The sequence below is a fragment of the Pseudopodoces humilis genome, chromosome 2, assembly GCF_049639895.1.
Source record: "Pseudopodoces humilis isolate 2021_Gansu_Grassland_sample_001 chromosome 2, ASM4963989v1, whole genome shotgun sequence".
NCBI lineage: Eukaryota > Metazoa > Chordata > Aves > Passeriformes > Paridae > Pseudopodoces > Pseudopodoces humilis.
In genome coordinates, this window is record NC_142201.1 from 9,891,078 (window position 1) to 9,910,261 (window position 19,184).

General features: G+C 36.3%; 1 protein-coding gene across 9 annotated transcripts in view; it reads left to right on the forward strand.

The window, feature by feature from the left end:
* The window catches only part of DMD (dystrophin), a 1,137,330-nt gene that overhangs the window by 586,959 nt on the left and 531,187 nt on the right, over positions 1-19,184 (forward strand). For all 9 annotated transcript variants that reach the window (XM_088068904.1, XM_088068916.1, XM_088068923.1 and 6 more), the window contains one exon: positions 15,321-15,471. In XM_088068904.1, coding sequence (XP_087925030.1) covers positions 15,321-15,471 — 151 coding nt within the window. The remainder of the gene's footprint in view (positions 1-15,320; positions 15,472-19,184) is intronic.

A 19,184-nucleotide genomic window follows, 5' to 3' on the forward strand; every position in this document is an offset into this window, starting at 1 on the left:
ACTGGATAGCATCTTACAATGAATATTAATTTTAAAAGCCACTATGCTAATAAAATCAAATCAATAATATAATAAAGCAAGAAAATGAAGTTAGCAACCATGAAGGTCCGATACACCTCAGGTCCAAATATTTTAATTATTATAGCTTAAGCATTTTTCTTTTTTTTTTTTTCTTTTACACTGCACACAAGTGTGTGCCTTGTCTGTGTGTATAGCATTTGACAGCATGGTAGATCAGTGAAAAATCAGAAAGCATAGAAATACTTAACAGAATAATGCTGCATTTTCATATTGTCAGGGTGATTAATGGCAACCACTGTAGATTTCCAGTAAAGGAAAAGGAGAAAATGTTTCTGTCTTTCTGAACTGATACTCTTTAGTAGACACTGTGGGAGACTGCAAGCCCAGAAATAAATTCCTCTAATAACTATGAGTGCCTTTGTCCCTGCAGGGCACTTGAGTGCCTTTGTCCCTGCAGGGCACTAAACAGACCTTCACTATCTTTGAATTCTCTGGCACAACAGCAATGCCAGTTCAAGTGCATTTCTTTTCTCCCATTTGGATGCACAATCCTTTGGTCAGTTCCCCAAGTGTTTCTGCATCCTATAAAGTGCCATCATCTTCCACATACTGTAGCAGGATAGAGTTTATTTCCAAGGTGTCTGCTTGGGAAGCACCCATGAAACGTGGGGATCCTAGAAACCACTGAGCTGCTCACAATTGTGGTTTTGGCATCATTTCTCCAATCAGTTCTGGCAATTACATTTATAAATAATACCTGTGTACTCTGTTCCATTGTAAAAATGAGAGGACAATTATTCACATCAGACAAAGAGAAGGGGATCTGTAGTTTGATGGCACATAACTATAAGGGTTCTGTAACCACCTGTCTTCTGCCTCCTAATACTGACTCTCTTATGGCACTGTAAGTCAGAAGCAGCTCCACTGCTTTCAGTGGATTTGCACTACTATAGGAAAGGAAAAAGTAGAAAAAGAGCCCTAGAACTGATGGCTCTTGAAAGAGATAAAAAAGAGATAAAAAAAAAAAAATATAAGAGATAAAAAAGAGATAAAAATTATTTTGCAGCAAGGTTTTATTTCAGCTTATGATCCAAGGAGCAATAGTGCACAAATATACAATCATACATGAAAATATTTATAGTAAGGGACTTAGAAGTCAGCTTTGAGTCTCCAAGTCCCTTCCCGTCTGGTTTGATTAAACCTCTTTTTCAGACCTGTCATCTAAGGCTATAGTTGATAGTAGCAGAAGTTACAGATGCTTAGTTTTGAAATCAAGTCCATGACATTCAGTGCATATAAGATGTAGCATCTTGCCTGGTGAAAGAAAATAGGACCTAATCACATCCTTTTTCTTCACCAGCTCTGGTTATTTCAGTAATTCTTGCTGTTAACTCAATAGTCTAGTCCTGATCCTGCAAAGGATCCTCTAAAGTATCAGTGGTCCTCTAAAGCAGGGAAGAAAGAAAGCAACATCATAAAATAGTATGGAAAATCAGACAGCTACAGAAGCTGAGCTGGGTAGCACCACAGAGCTCCTGATCCTGGTACAGTGGAAGTCATGGGAGAGATAAACTCAAGGCAGGAGCAAGAAATGAAGACACCACACTGACCGCTCTGATGAGAGAGGATGTAACAAGGACTTGATAACTGAAAAGATTGTGTTGCTAAGGGAACAGGGACAAAGGAGTCTGAGTGGAAAACTTTGTATGGAACTTAGATAATTATAAATACTGGTGATTAGTGTAACAAAGTAACTTTTAGTTGCATCGCATGGTCCGTGCCTTCAATCACTGAAATTAGAAAGGTGAAATACATAGCATTGAGAGTAGCTGCTCAAAATGCTAAAACAATAATGTAGAACATGCTTGCCATTGTGAACATTGCAGAACATGTTAAGACAGAGCAGAAATGATAAATCAGCATTTATAGTTTTCCAGGGATACCTCAATGAACTGCCTTTGAGCTCCCTGTGTACTTAGAAGGATAATAGCCTGAAGCTGAGACTGGAATTCTTGATTCAGCTTGCCCTTTGTGCTGGCATGACTGGGATCTCTGGGAGTGTGCTGTATAGCTTCTTCACTCTCCAAGATTCTGATCAGAACAGGGGAAGAGGACACTTTTTGTGAAGACTACCACACAGTTGAATTCTAAGCTGTGTAGGCTTCTACAGTCTTGAATATGATACGTTCATGAATAGGAGAAGGTCATATTGGAAAGAAAATAAAAAGGTCTGTGAACAACATATAGTTTTCTAGGACTTATCATTATCTAAGAGTTTTATATTGTATAAATTTCTAACTTTGATTAAAGTGCATAGAGTGGTTGTTCTCTACCTTGACTCTGAATTGTCTGGTCACTAAACAGTGAATTAAGTTTAAAAAAAACCCACAGTTTTAACTCTCTAAAATTTTCCCTCTCTCTTTCATTTGTAATTTCAAAACAATACTGTCTTTCACAGGACAGCCAGACAGCTGAGGTAGTTCCATTTTTATTTATTTATTTTTTTTTTTTTTTAATACTTTTATTTTTATCACCTATGTAAACCCTGGGATGCAATCAGGGTTCCTCGCCAGTTGGGCTAAATGACAGCAGGCTGCTTGCTTAGCACTTTCAAAGGGTGCCAAGCTAAGATGCTCCAGGTTCCTCACCTGTTTACAGAGAAGGAATAGCAATAGCAATAGGTAATCTTTGTTATGCCTTGGTCCTAAGTAGAGAGAAGAATTAGTATATAATGCGCCACCATCATGAATGAATAGTTATTTTACATATTTGGTATTTCTAAAACTGGTTGGCTGTATTCTTTCTGCTGATGTCAGCACTTTTTGTAAAGGAGACTTTCTGCACAAGCTCAGCAAATCATCTAGTGAGCTAAACCTCACTTCCAGGTGAATGACTGCTCAACCTAGCCCTATGTTTGCTAAAGGATAGAGGCACAAAGTGCAACTTCACATTCTCCAAACAAGTAGGTGAGAATGAGGATTTAGTGACAGTTTTCAGACTCCTGAAATCAGCAGTCATGATATGAAGCAGAGTGGACTATTTCAGCTAACACTTGGCACTCAGGAGCTCTTCATCCCCTACAACAGAAATCTGTTGATCCCTTGTTTCTAATTTGTGAAATTGTTAGCGCCATGATTTGATAGTGACATTCTTTTGGGTTTATGGACTTACAGCAGTGGGGTTGACTAACACTGTGGGCTACATGCTCAATGGAGTTTATGATGACAGTAGCAGAATCAGAGAATATTGAATCCAACTCCTGACCCTGTGCTAGACACACCAACAATCACAAGAGCATTGTCTAAATGCTTCTTGAACTCTGTCAGTCTTGATGCTGTGACCACTTCTCCTGGGGAGCCTGCTCCAGTGGGCAGCCACGCTTTGGGTGAAAAACCTTGTCCTGATATCCAGCCTAAACAACTTTCCCAAATCTTCATCTGCTACGCAGTTACACAACCTCTGGTCCAGCTGACTTCCCGGGGAGGAGTGGAAGCTGTGGCTACCAGCTGCTGCAGATGGGTTATTTTTTGTGTAAGAAGAGGTGCAAGGCTGTGCAGGTATGCACCCCCTGGAAGGGACCCAGCACCCAGCCAGGTCAGCCATGACAGTGCTAAACAGTTTATTCTTGCACTCCATCTTCCACAATCTTTTGCAGTTAAGCTTGGTATTACTGTTTGAGTAGAGAAAGGTAAATTACTACCCCAGAGTGGCCACAGATTCTGAGGAGGAGCTCTGAATTTTAGTCCTGCGCTTTGACTGCATCACCATTTTTTCCACTTGGTAGTAGAAAGCACAAGAAATCTTGGCTACAGTGATGTGATAATCCTTGAATTTGAACATTTTCCCTAGTCAGCTTTTTTCATATCTGAAGTATCCTTTGAAATGTAAATTATGCACTGAAGTCATCAGTGTGTACCAGGCAAAGAGTGAAAAATTGAAATAAAGTCTTTATATACATATATATATACAGACAAGTATATATTTATGTACATTGCACATACACAGTTATTTTTTTCTATGGAGGTGGCTGTTGAATTAAATTACTATTAGAAAAAAAAGAATTTGAAATTACATAGAAGATGTTAAGAAGGTTTTACTTCTGACAATGAAGAATCTAACAATTAGGATTAAATACAATTTTAAGGGATTCTCATTTTAATGCTCTTGATATTATAAGTGAAACAAATGGTTTGTTGTGTGTGATTTCCACTAATGTGCAGCTCCTTCTGTCATTCAGTTTTCTACTGAAACATATTTATAGTAAGTAGAATAAATTAATTACAGAACCTTGTAATACCACAATGTAATTCCATCTAGTAAAAGCCCCTGAAGTGGAACCTTGAGATGTTTGCTATGTAAGGGAGGAAAAGCATAGGTAAATAGACTTTGCTGGTGTGTCAAAGCTTTTCCCTAGGAGTAATGTCCAAAAATAAGAAAGATTGGTTTATTCTTCAACAGATTGTTTTACTGGGCGGTTTTTTGGCTAGCACAGAAAGGAGTAGGGTTCCTTCCACTTTTCATCTCCTTACCTTTCTTTTGTGTGCATATGTCTCCAAATGAGCAGCATTTTTCTTCCATGCTAATTTCAAGCAAGCTGAACACCTGCTTGGCTGTTTTTTTTAAGTAAGAAGAGTCCTAAGTTTTAAATTTTAAACACATCTTTTTGAAAATCTCCATCTACTTATTTGTCGTTGTTCTGTTAATGGAACCACGAAAGTAAGTTTTTTCTAAAAAATGGAAGATCTTGGTGTGAGTGCAGTATTTTTATCTGTGTTTACAGGGCACAATGTGCTTGGTCAGCTATTTCACCACATCCATAATAATGTCAGTCCATTCTGTACTGGAGAAGTCCTGTTGGGATCAGTATGGTTCTTTTCTGGTGCTGGAATGTTCCTGTGACAGCCACCAGATTCACCTGGGACTGAGCAAGACATAATCAGGGCCCAGAGAACTCAAAAAATACCTTACCACAGCTTGATTGCAAACAACTGTTCTTCCCTAGTTAAACAATTTAGCATAGCTTTTCCCACAGCAATATGGGAGAAATTAGTTGAATGAGAATGCTGTATTGATCCCCAGGAGCTGGCAGAGAACTGGGAGCCTTTTTTAAACTACTCTGGGGGTTTTCTTTTTGGAGAAATCAAGCTGGCTGTCATCTTGTAAATGGGACTGTAAAGCCATCCCGCTTTCAGAAAGGGGAAGTTGCTTAAGCTTAAAAAGCTTCTTTGCTGTCATTACTTTATCCTCCAGGGACTATCACTTCGTGTTTCCCAGTTACAGGAGGAAGGGGATAAAGTATCTGTGGAGAACCAACTTCAGAAGCATCCATTGCAATTTGCTTGTTACTCTGGCAAGCAAGGAGGGATCTTCAAGACTTTCTTTAGTGCCAGAGACAAAGCACTGGGAATTTCAAAATCTTTTTGTGAAAATTTGAGTCAGTGCTTTTTTTCTACTGATAAAAAAAGTTTGTACCCTGGAGCTGCAGTTCTGCAAATTCTGAGCAAAATATAATGATAATTTGAATTTACTGGTTATTTCTCCAAGCAGTGTAAGAAACAGAAATGCAGCTGTGGTAAGTCATGGGCCAGGACTGGGACTGAAGTGTCAGGTTTGTCTTCCAGGGAGACACTGCCATTTCTTTTTTGTTTGCTGCCTAAATAGCCATTTCTCTCTAACTCATGTATCTGGCAAGCAGATCTGAAGAGTTGGAGAGAAAATGTGTTGCTAGGCTGGAAATCCCTGAGATGCCAGCCACAAGGTAAGGTGGGAAATATGATTAATAAGGACAGGGAATTGAAGCCTCTTCAGTCCCTGCTGTAAATCTGCACTTCTTAGTTGTACCTTATTGCTCTTAGAGCATCTTATTTTTTTTCCTGTGAAAACTGAGTTGTTCGTTGTGCTAAATATTAATTGTCATAGAGGATGTACTTCCTTCTAACAAAGAGGATCAGTATTGAAAGAAAAGAAAAATTATATTGTTCCAGCACAAACCTTGCCCTACCCCTTCTTCTCTTATGTGTTGTTCACAGTCTTCCACCAGATGCTTTCGTGCTTCAATTTTCTTTTTTGTAAATTTAATGAAACAGTAAATGTTGTCACAGTCCAAATTATAGTGATTTATTCTGCTTTGAGGAAAAGTGTAAACCTGCTTGAAAGATTTATTTCCAAGTTCCAAACTCCTTGATTTTATGGGAAAATTAAAATATCTATGTTAAATTCAACATAAGCATGTGTTATGTAACAATTAAAATTCTCATTGTGAATCCTGGACAATTTTCCTAGAAAGAGTTCTGAAGCGTTTTTTACAACACAAAAAATTCTGTAGCTCCCAGAGGCTGCAGTTGCAAAAAGAAATAGGCCAAATGTACAAAATTAAATTTTTTTTTCTGGATTTCATGTCTCATAGGGCCTGATTAATGTTTTTGTATGACACAATGAGGTGATAAAGACCCTAATACTCTTATTGCTGTAAACATGCCTATGAAGCCATTTATGTGCCAATTAACATGACCATGTGTGCATGTTTAAAAGATGGGCAACTCTTTATGCTAATAAAGCACCCAAGTCTCTCTTCTGTGATATAATACTGAAAAGAGTTAAAGCTATGAATTTTCATACCAAAGTGGGTCTCTCTAAAACTTCAAAATATGAGTTACAAAAAAATTCACTTTGTGTAATACACAACATGAATATTCTGCAGAGATTTGTGCATCACTTTAATTTGGTTAGTTTATCGACAGAGAGGTAAAATATGCCTTATTAAATAGTTAGGTCACAGTAGCAGTGGCAAAGTATGGACATTTTAATCAAGTCTGTTTTAATATACCTGACAGTTCAATTAACAGGTATTAACTAAAAATAGCTCTAGCAGGACCCTCAACAACTAAAAGTTAATTGTATCTGCTGTGAAATCTCATCTTTTTTCTCTTCATAATTTGTTATGCCTGAAATCTAACTGTAGTTCTTTAGGATCATAATTCCACATTGTTCTGCAAGAAAGTAATAGTTATTGTACTCAAATGAGAGGAGAATAGAACATGTTAATTATATTATATAACAGAGCTCTAATATCTCAATATAAACTTTAAATGAATGAGTAAACAAACTTATAATATTGTTATGACTACTTTAAAGACTGCTAATCTAAATACACATATATTCTACTAATTACTTTCCTTAGTGAGAGTGAATAAAGATTGTTAAACTGAACATATCGGTTTTAAGTTAAGCTTACTATTAAGTTCCATTTTGGAGCTTTTATTCTGTGAATAATTCTTACTGTCCAGTGGGCCGACATATGGACTGTGTGAAAGATCAGAGCCTCGTAATACATGAGCTTCTTTTCTCTGATAAACAGGCTATATCTGTTCAGCTTCTATTGATTCTTGCTGTAGTGCTGCATCCCCAAAGACTAGTTTTCTGTGTTCTGAAACAAAACAAAAAAAATGTTGTTTGAGGTACAAGAAAACTGAAGACAGAAACTGCATTGAACTTATCTTTTACAGTCTTAATCTGCATAACCTTTTAGTCTGTTTCAATTATACTCTGGTTTTTCTTTTTCCTCCTCATTACTGAAGAATAGGATGTGCAATGCAGACCCTCCACTGCCCAGAAAGATTCATGAAGGCCTTTGCAGTGGTAGCTGACCATGTAACATTGTACAAAGCTGGCCTCTAGCATCATCTCAGCAGCAATTTCTTTGAATTTATAGCTTGCTTGCGTAATTTGAACTACTTTCACATAAATTTTATTCTTTGAGATCAGTGATGGACAGGATGATATATGTTTGGGATTCTTTACTAGACCCAGAATATCCTGAGTTGAAAGGGACCCACAAGGATCATTGAGTCCAGCTCCTGGCCCTGCACAGGGCAGTTCTAGAGCCACACCTTGTGTCTGAGAGTTGTGCGAGCACTCCTTGAGCTCTGTCAGGCTGGTGCTGTGGCCTGGGGAGCCTGCTCCACTGCCAACCACCCTCAGCATGAAGAAGCTTTTCCTGATATCCACCCTAAACCTCTCCTGTACTGGATAGACACGGTTTATACTTCTGAGAGTTACCTCCAGGACTCACAGCTGTTTTCTGGAAGTTATTCCATCCACTCATTATTAATTTTCCTGAGTTGGATCAAGTGGTAGAATATGACTTCTTCTCTGCTGCATGTTAGGCTATAGATAACAACAACCTTCTGATACCAGCCCTTGTAAGCATCTGCACGTTGTTTAAATTCTCCAAATTACAATCATATGCATTAGCCAAAATGTCTTTTGCTATTTATTCATGAAGAACTTCTAGCTTGATAATTTTTTTACTTGACAGTGTTGAAGTTCTTTTGTTATTCACAAGACTAATATACATATAATATTGTGAACATTTATTTTTTGTAAATTAGTGTGTATAATGAGGATATCTATATATATGGAGAATATATTTTTGTAGATATACATGTTTTATACATATAAAATCCCTCATAAATATGCCACTTACTTTTTTTTAGGTATTAGGTGGTAGTAGTTGCCATTGCTATGGTAACCTTTGGCATTCAGCTCCTTTTACACAAAAAGCACTGTCTTTTTCTTGTTTATCCTGGACATTGCAGATGCTTTTTGTCAATACAGTAAATCATTATTCACAGAAGTCAAAGGTAAAAAGCAACCTTTCAAATGCCACTACATGAAAATGCTTCTTAATTCTAATGATGCTGAAAAATATACTTTCTGAGTATTGTATAAATTTTTGTTTGCTTTTCTATTGTACTAACAGGTGTCAGAATTATTTAAGATATTTTTGTTAAACACAGAAAATATACTGTAAGATATTTAATCTAAACAGGCTCTTTATGACTTAAAAATATTTTCTCCTTGATAGCAGTATGATGAACACTCTCCTCTACCAATACAGGTTCCTCTGCTTTTCCATATCTTTAAGTCCTGGAAGCCATCAACATTTTAGTTTCAGAAAAAACTGAGCTGTTTACTTCTTGCTACTCTTACAATAAGACCTAGTAACTGTTACTTGGACCTGGGTTTCTTGTCTCAAATGACTTTTCCAAATTAAAGGGAAAGGGGTTTTAAATGAAATTTTATTGTAAACGTAAAAAACAAACAAACAAACAACAATCATTTATTAGAAAGGGTTTTTAACCAACTGAACAGCTGTAAAAGATAAAAAATACCTAGTGCCAATGCAGTCATCAGTACTTTAAGAAGATAATGCTATGTGCTTTGTTATTACTATGATTTTCAGTGAAACAAGGACATCTAATTTTCCAGTATATATATTTCTGTAGACATCTACCACACCTTAAACAAGATAAATAACATCTTTCAGGCTCAGGGAGTCAACAGGCAGAATTAACTGGTATCATCAGTTTTCTGTTATTCTTCCTGCTCTAAAGCCACCATTGTGGGGGGATTTCAAGATAGGCAGTTCGGAAACATAAAATTGAACAGGGCAATTTTGGAGGATAAAAAATGTTATTACAGGTTGAACTAAGAACTCTGTCATTGGAAATCATGGGATTTAAGCACTTCATAGTAATTACAGGGGACTACAGAGGGGACATCCTGTAATATATATTTTGCATTACACATACTTATGTTCTATGCTACCAAATCTCTGAAAATATTTTTTTACTTATGAATTATGATGGTAATTTGAGGAATTTCTGAGAGTTGGTTTCCCCCAATTGGATATTTTCCATCTCTCTATAAATCTGGGTCTTGCACCTGTCTCTGTGTCCAGGCTGTGGAAACTGTCACTGAGCCTTGTCCCAGACAGGACCCGAATGCAGCAGAACCTGGGAACCAGAATGGGCTGCTGGATTTCACTGGCACTGACTTAGAATCTGTCCATGAGTATTTCATTTGGGTTGGGATCAGCTGCTCGCTGTGCTCTGTCTCACACCAAAGAGAGCTCTGGATTTAGTTGAGATGAAGCCCAGGGGGAAAAGGCTCTCTCCAGGAGCCTGTCTGGTGCGCTCCAGCAGTTAATGGACCCTTGGTGGGTGGGATGTGGGTGTAGCTGGGCAGTCCAGGCAGTCTAACACCCCTCAGCAGGATACATGTCCTCTGTGCTGGCTGCTCCACCTTCCAGCCACCACCCTGAAGTCCCAGGGACACTGAAGAGCAGTGGAAACACTTGCTCAGTGTGTTGTGTAGACAGCAGCATACAGACCATGCCAGCTCTGGAGACCTCCAGAGGGGATGTTTGAGAGTGTCAAGACACAGCAAGGTTGGGGTAAGGGGCTGCAAGCGGGGTTCTCTCCCAAAGTTCCCACAATACCTGAAAGAGGAGAGCAAAGCTGGCTCTGGCAGCAGTGAGAAAGGTGTGCTGTGGACACACAGAGTAGCCCAGGTCAAAGTCTGAGTTTAAAAACGGCCCTGAAGCCCTGAGCAGAAACCTCAGATGAGGTTTCTCACAGCCATTTCTCGCTAAAGGCATATGACAACTCATGCTGCTGTGCCACATCAGAACTGGCCTTAAGCAGGTCAGAGCCCCTGGGTGGGGAGAGGAGGAGAACATCGCCCTGACAGTCAGAAATCAATGTGGTTTTTCACTCAGATTTAATTTTATCAGATGGATGCAGCCATAGGGTGGGTAATAGTAACACACTGCAGTATCCTGGCTGGAAGTGCAGTGTGCACTGTCACTTTTGTGAGGATGAAATATGTAAAATACCCTGCACACACAGGCAGAAATTCTGGTTTGTATTTCCATAAAACTGAGCCACTGTTTGTTCCGTGTAAAATTTTTGATTTGGGGTTTCCTTACCGTGCTTTTGATGGTTACACTTCAGAAAGTTATGACATTTGTGGTTTTATTACCAATTACATGGATGTTTTTAACAAATAAGAGAGTTGGAAAACATGCTACTCTTTCACCTAGGTTACATTTAATCAAGCATTTCTTTATTTCCTCTAGGGAAAAGCTGTTACCTACACTTAATCCAGGTGTTGAGGCAAAATTCTCTTAAATCCATGATTGCACCTCTGTCCTGATGAAGGAAACTTTGTAGGAAATAAAGAAATGGAATTTTGAAGTTCATATGCCTAATAAATAGCTTCAATTAGTGCAGAAAAAGAATGTATGTTTTATCAATTATATGGAGTGTTTCTATTTAAATTATTGATGCACAGCATCCATTAGAATCCACTGCATTTGCTGTATAATTATTAATTGTAAATGGTTATTAAGTTTATTGCTCTCTCATGTATAATAAAAATGGATTTGTATATGCCTAAAACCAACAGTGACTGACATGACCTTGCTTTTTCTTAGCCAATTTAGTTGTCATTTTCTTTGATAGGGATGGACACTGAATGGTATGATATCAGTAGCTAGGGCAAGAAGAATAATACAATCAATACAATTCAATATATAAAAATATTTATAATGTAATTGTAATGTAGAATGTTTTTAATTTATATCATGCTGCAGAATCTACCTTCTGGGAAGAGGAAAGAAATTAAATTTTTAATTGATGGATGGCATTGCTATGGTTGTTTTGGTTGTAGTTCGTTATTTATTTGGTAGTTGATGGGTGAAAGACAGACTGCAAAGGTGAGAAGAGAATATGCAGAGCTGAGTGTTGTCCCAGAATGGGCCCACAGCAAAACCTGAGATCAAGATCAAGATATAGCAGTGTCTAAAATGAGATAATTACTTAGAGTCCAAATGCAGAGAGGATATAGAAAAAAAATATAAATTAAGAATCCACATGAATTCTGTGAAGTCAAATGAAAACATCAAAAGTTCTGAAAATGGGTTAGCTCTTTCTTTAAGCAATTTAATTGTGGAAGTTGCTTGATGAAAACAAGTTTTCTTATTTTGTTATCTGTAAGAATAGCCTTGAATAGTACAGTTAATACTCTCACATTCTAATACATAATTATTTATACTACTTTGATGTTTTGTGTATTTTTTACAAGGTGCTAATTGTGCTGAATCAAGCTAACAGAACTGTGAAATTTGTGGGTTAATATTAGCATAATCCTACAGCACATTGTTTAGTAACAGTATAGAAATGAAGTTTACATAATGTTTTTCCCATTATGAAGAATAAAACGTATGTTTCTTACAATAACAATTTCTATGACATAAATCATGTATTTTAGGAAATCCTATAAATAATAGCGATCCTTTTCTTGTGATGTTTTGCTAAACCAGAATCTATCACAAAAGTGGTTTTCATAGTTTATCAAGGAATGTTTTCAAAATATCTAGGCATTAATCAAAACACAGATGCAAAATTAAGATTTAGTTTACAACAACAAACGAATAACCTTATGTACCCCATCTTATGACCTGTTTTCAGAGGTCTTTCCTTTCATCTTTGCACAGCTTCTTAAAAACACCAGTCTGGTGACACAGAACATCAAGTGCAATCCCATTTTAAAGAGTTTCACTGACAGTACATCCAAATTGGCGTTTGTAAATCTCTGCGCAATATCATGTACAATGATACCAAAGAATATTAAATTTCACCTATAGAAGGTCGGGTCCAAGGGTTCAGAAGAGAGGCAGTGAGGAAACAACCAATACTTGCATGATTAAATGTAAATTTTGCTGTGTATTACTCCAGCAGTTGTCTTTGGTTCATTTTTTTTCCCTTCTTGCTCTCTGGAGGCAAAATAAATCCACTATTTACTAATATGATAAAATGAAATTGCTTCCACAAGCCACTGCTTAACATGGTCCCTGCTGGAGTGTCAGTACATATATGAAAAAATTGGGCCAGTGTGACAGTTGTTTTTTGCTTATCAACCCAAACATAGAGGAATAAAGCTGCCTTATCGTGTCAGAGCTCATGAGCAATGCTCATGTGCTTTGTAACGTGTGCAAGCCATACATTCTCATCCAGAACCTCCTGCTTGGCTTCAGGGTGTCTGTCTGCACCTTGTTATTGAGCATGTGCTAAGAGAACCAGAGAGAAGGACACTTCAGAAAGGAAATAGTGCCCAGATTTCAGACAGTCACCTACTGTCCACCGTTAGTGGCCACCCAAAAGCCACTGTTTTGGCTTGTGCCTGTCAGAGGGAAAGGGTTTGGGCAGATGAAGATGCAGATGAATGGCGACACTGGGGTATTTTAAATCAATGACTTGTCTCTGGTGGCAAATGAGGGTGGATCCCTAGGTAAAGGTGTACAAGGCCTTTAATTTTCCTCCACTCCAAATTGTGTGCTTGGGGATCCCTGAGGCAGACACACGATTTCTGAGTTTCCACAGTCCTCAGAGTACTGCTCTCTTATGAATTCCTTCTCCTTTCTGCTGTGCCAGGGCTTCAGAAATTTAGCTGTTCAGCACTGGTAGTTAATTAGGCTTCTCCTTTTGTGGGTTTTGAACTTACCACCTGGTAACAGGATTGTGCGTGGTAAAACAAACAGACAAAGAAAATCCTCTTTGCTTTTAAAGTCTAAAAAGCTATTGGAAGTAGAATCTTGTGTAAGCAGATGTAATACAGAGATTCAGCAAGGGAAACTCTCACTTAGGTGCACTCAGGAGAGGTGTCCCATAATTTCCAGAGCAGGAAGCTGCCTGATGATGTTCAAATGCACCCACACCTACCGCTGCAGCAAAAATTACATTTTCTCATTATCATTGTAGCAGTATTTAGGTATTTAATCACTGCAAGAGACTTGCATTTTAGTCACTTGGCCAGTTGATAGATTCTCTCTGATTTTACTAATGTTTTTATTGGTTTATACTTTTACTGGGAGTAACAAGGTTTTTTTAGACATGAGCAATAAGCACTGAAAACTTTTAAGCTTTAAATGTGCATATTTTTTTGTTGCAACTTTTTTGTTTTCCTTCTCCTTACAACTGTTATTTCCAAGAGCAAAAGATAGAGGAAAAACACAGAGTGAAGGGAGATTCATTTTGCAAGTTTTGGAATGCAAATTCAATGATACTAATATCAACCCCTACTGATTCTTTTACATTTAAGCTTCTGATAAGCCTCCCATGCTGAGAAGAGTAATTTTTTTTTTTGTGAGGAACAAGAGAAAATATGTTTTAATGTAGTGTCCAAAATGAGAGATGATTCTGGACCAAAAGAAATGGAATTTTATTTGCTGCATGATTTTTAAAGTAAAATTATTTTTTTTTCTTGTAACTCTGAGTAGTTATAAAAAAAAATCCAAAAAACCAACCTCTGTTATAATGTGCCTTTTAATTATGGTTTGACTAATTATGAACAATAAAATATGATAACTCTGATAAATTATCACAGTAATTTTAGTAAATAAGTTAGATAAGTGACTACAATATTTAATAAGGTCAATATTCTGCCTATATTTTCTCCTAAAAAATGAAAATCGTCAGTAAAATGGAAAAGATTATCTGTGTTCCCTTGTAGTAATGTCATTTTGTTTGGTGAATTAAACTTCTTAACATTCAAATAATCATATAGTTTGCCCATACAGAACCAGATGATCTCCTAGAGAAATAATTGAGCATCTTTGTTTTTATCCTTTAAGTACACCTTAAAATCTATTATAATCCTGTAAAGGAGGATTATTAAACTAAACAAGAGTAGCACATTTAATGATGATCTTCCAACAAAACATTCTGGCTAATCTCTGATTAGTGATTACATTTCCACACCAATCTAAAACACAGGATAACTGAATTTCTTAAGATGTAGGCTATCTGCAAGCCCCCCTTATAATCTGTTCTATAATCTGTCTTCGTTTCATTTCTTTAGCATTTGGCAGTAGCCAAGTCAAACAGTTCTTGAAGCAGAAGATCAGTCATTCACTCCAGACAAAAACTGGTCAGATCTTCCCAAAGTGCTGGAAGTACTTATCTAATCTTTTTGTAGTGAACTGTAAACTTGCAGACATGGTAGCAATATTTTTATTCTTGTTTATTATTCAAAACCCTAGTTTTTAAATTTTGTTTTTCAATAATCCTTTTATTTCAGGACTTTTTTTTTTTTTTCATAATTATGGTTAAAAAATACTCAAAATGAAACATAGGAAAGAAGTTTTAATAAAGAGTCCATTTGAACAATGCAAGTGTAAATTCACTTAAAGACCTGTATTTTCTTGAAGAGGATTTTAAAATTGATAAAACACTGATTTGTAATGCATTTGTAATGCTTAGTGATAATTTCACTTCAGAGGTACTGCCATATTGCCATTTGATATAACTGTTATAAATGCTAATATATTATACCATGAATATTATACTTATTATAATTAACCTGAGACATCCAGCATTATTTTTTTTTAGTTTTTTTCTGTGGTCAATAAATAAAGTATCAATAGGTTGTTATTTCATTTCCTTTTATACTTGCAGACGGTTTGACAAATCTTTGGAAAAGTGGCAGATTTTTCATTCTGACATGAAGAGATTTAATCATTGGCTAAGTGAAACTGAAGAGAAGCTGTCAAGAGCACAGATAGAGGCTGGAGACGTGGGGCTTGTGAAAACCAAGCAATTTATCCAGGTATGATTTGATTAGCCTATATCCTGTTTTTCTCTAGGGTTTAAGAAATTTTCAGGTCTGGGTAATCTGTATTGTTTTGCAGTTCATTTAAGGAGGATTTCTTGTGTTAAGTGGACAGTGACAATTTTGTTCAGATGTCTCTGTTGTTCTGGTTAACTAAGAATTTTCATTAAGTGCTCATAAATTTTCATCTGGTATTTATGACCAGCAGGAGTATCAGACTTACTTTTAAATTCTTGTGGAAGAAATGTGATTAGCCATTGAGCTGTACAAGAGATGTTCCGTAAACGATGTCTTGCAAGTATTGCTTATTTTGCCTGTTTCATGTTTTAATCAAAGGACCTGGAGGATGCTTTTATTTGTGAAATGCAGTGTGACAGAATAACCACTTAGTTGCTGTGTGTCCAGCTCCAATTTGTATGCTTTTCATCCTGCAAGCTCTTTGAGCATCATAAGGAAAATAATAGCTCTCGTTTATTTCATTTTCCTCTTATGTGATTCAAATGGTAATGGGTATGGGTATGAAGAACTAATGGGTATGAAGAATTAATTCCAAACTGGTGTTTTGGAAGTAGATAGTGTCAGCTGAATAACTTGACCAAACTCTGGATTCACGTTATAAATTACTACTCGTGCATAAGAAAAAAATGCTGTTGAAATAATTATACTGGTACATTTGAATTGCTGGATTGAATTACTGGATTTTAGGTTGAAAGAAGTTAGGTCTGTCTAACAGTAAAGCCAGATGTTTCTTTTTAATGCAACACTAACCTACTTCATGGCCTAGAGTTAAAAATAATAAATCGTGTCATTTGAATTTTAATATTTCAAGTCAACTTTTTTAAGATTTCAACTGTTATTTCTTGACTTTAAGACTGCTGAGCTGAAAAGGAAACAAAATTGTGTGGTGCAAATATGAAACAAAAGATACAACTGTATCTTAGTGTAATGATACTACACTAAGCTATAGTAGCTTCAATAGCAATTTATTTTTTTTTCTGCACATTACTTTCAATGCTTTGAATACTGAAGAAAGGTGTCTAAGATCTGACTTACAAAACAGAATGTCATCAAGGAATTAAAGGTGCTTTTTGTTGCATATGTAAAAAGTAGTAGAGCTTATGTGTATGTTCTCTGAAACTTCAACTCCCTTTCTCTGTTTGAAAAATATATATATTAGTGTATCTAGGTAGATACAAAGGTGTTACAAAGCCTTATCCATTCTTCTTTGCTTTGCCTGTGCACCTTTCTTGGCACTATTCTTGGATCCTTGAGCAGCTTCAAATGAGGTTTATGAAAAGAAAATGGATCTGTGAAAGAAAAAAAAAGTGTTTGTCTCATTTTTTTCTAACCCCTTGCTAACTCAGCATTTTCCCTTGAAGGAAGTTGATTTTTGAGAATGCCCAGAGGAGGGTATGATGTATTGTAGATGTTACAAATGCACTGGGTGTGTAGCACCTTTTGGTCTCAGCAGATTAGAAGCATTATTTTCTTATCATCATTAAGAAAGAGGTTCATCCCAAACTGAACATCACACTCTAAGACCCTGAGATAATGTCTTGTTATGCAGAACCTTTATTTTGGTGCAGAAAGACTGCTTCTGGTTAAGTTTTCCCTTTGACCTAGCCTCCTTCTCACTTGTTATCCATTTATTATTTTCTTATGCAACATATGAGAACATTTTGAATATATGTCTGCAGAGTATTCTTTTCTTTTTGCCATGCATCAAGCTTTTTCTTTCTTTCCTTCTCTCTTGTGCTAGAAATCCCATGAACTCACAAATTTGTCACTCAAAAATTTTGTTTAGTTCAGTACAACAGACAAAAGTACCTCCCTAATGAAAATTCAAGGGGTGCAAAAATATTCCAATTAACCTCAAGAATGCAGATCCAATGTTAGTTAACATTTATTTGTGACAGAAGTTGCACTGTTTCCATTATTTTCATTGCTTCTTTATTTTGCTGGGTCTTGTTTCAAAAGTGTTAGGCTTCTGTGAGGCTGACTGAAGAGATCATTAGAATTTCCATTAGGGAAACAGTTAAAACAGCTGAGCGTTCTGATTTACTAGAGTAGCAACTTGTTTTATTAATGAGATCATGCTGCTTAGTGAACCATATTCAGAATTAACAGGGTTTGTTTGAAAATGCTTTACAAGCAAGTGAATAGTCTGGTACTCGAGAAGGAACTGTTACAGAAAAAAAATATACAAAACCTTCAGTTGTGTAATACTATTTCTGAGTAGGACTACTTTGGAAAAGTAAAGATTAATGTGTTCATTAATATTCGATAAATACATAGAGTCAAATGCTTATATAAAATGAAATAGTCAACAGTATGATTAGATGATTATGATAATAGAGGTTAAAATGTAATTACATTTTCCAGGTGTATTTGGGGAGGGGAGGTGTGTTCCTTTTTGCAGCATAATGGCAACATTATGCATTATAAATATTGTGAATGAAATCCAAGAATAGTTTCACTTGAGGTCATGAACTCCTAAATATTTTTATTGTGAATTTTTCACTAGACTTTCAGAGATCAGAACTTAAGGTGCTGAGAAGAAATACCACATTTCAGTTTTTAAGAAATTGTGACTGACATATTTTGTGATTAGGAGATACAATATTATAAAGGATGTTTCAGGTATAGCACATCATGTAATCCCTTTGAAATGTATTGAACTCTGTCTTTAAAATAATTAAGGTTGTTTTCTTTTTCTCTCATTGTGACAGAGAGGTCGTTCTGACTCTACTCCTTAATGCATGGTGACTGTAACTTCTTCAGCTACCTGCATTTGTACTTAGTTTATTTATTTTGGTGCCAGGACTGAGGTGTAGTTCAGTTTTATCTGCTCCTTGATGTTTATCACCTTCTGTTCTCCTAGGCTGCAGTCATTTTCCCTATCAGACCATGTTCAGTTCACTAAAGCCACAGTTTTCTAATCTGCTTTCACATGGTAGCCAGACAACTTGTCTCTTACTTCCTGTGCTTATTTCTTTTCCTGGAACACAAGTTCTCAAAATAGCACACTGTACCCAAACTGAAGTACCATCTATAGCACTGACAAGGTAGCTCAGGTGCTGTATTTTGTGGCTACATCTTACCATGGATAAATGTTGGAACAGAATTTTCAGTCATCTATCTAAACTTTGTTATTTCATTTTCTTGTGATCTGCCTTGCAGCCCCGATCTACATTCCATTCCACATGAGGAAAAAAGCCAAAAACAAACCAGAAAAAAGACCATATTATACTGAAAACTAATGCTAGGTTAACATACAGCAAATTAGCAAGCAAGGATTAGAATTGGGGTTTGAGGGGGATTGTTCATGTGTCACAGGTACATGCTAAAAAGCTCCAAAAAGAGGAATTCTATAACAGTTTCAGAACTGGGCTGTGAAGTTACATCCCTGAATCATTACTTGAGAATATAAAATAGTATTTTTATTTTAAAAATATAGAACATTCTGAATATCTGTTCTTTGCATTGGTTTTAAGATTTGCTCAGTGGTCTATATTTAGTATCTAATTGTGGGTTGCAAGTTTAACTTCATTTTATTATTTTAAGTGGTGCAGTTTCAATAGCAAAATTATTAATTTCTGGGTCTGAATTTTGAAGAAATTTCATTGTATTCATGATGTTCATTTATTGTGACTGGTCAGTGACGAGTGCTTTATTTTTCATGATTTCATAGATTCAAAAATATTCTTATT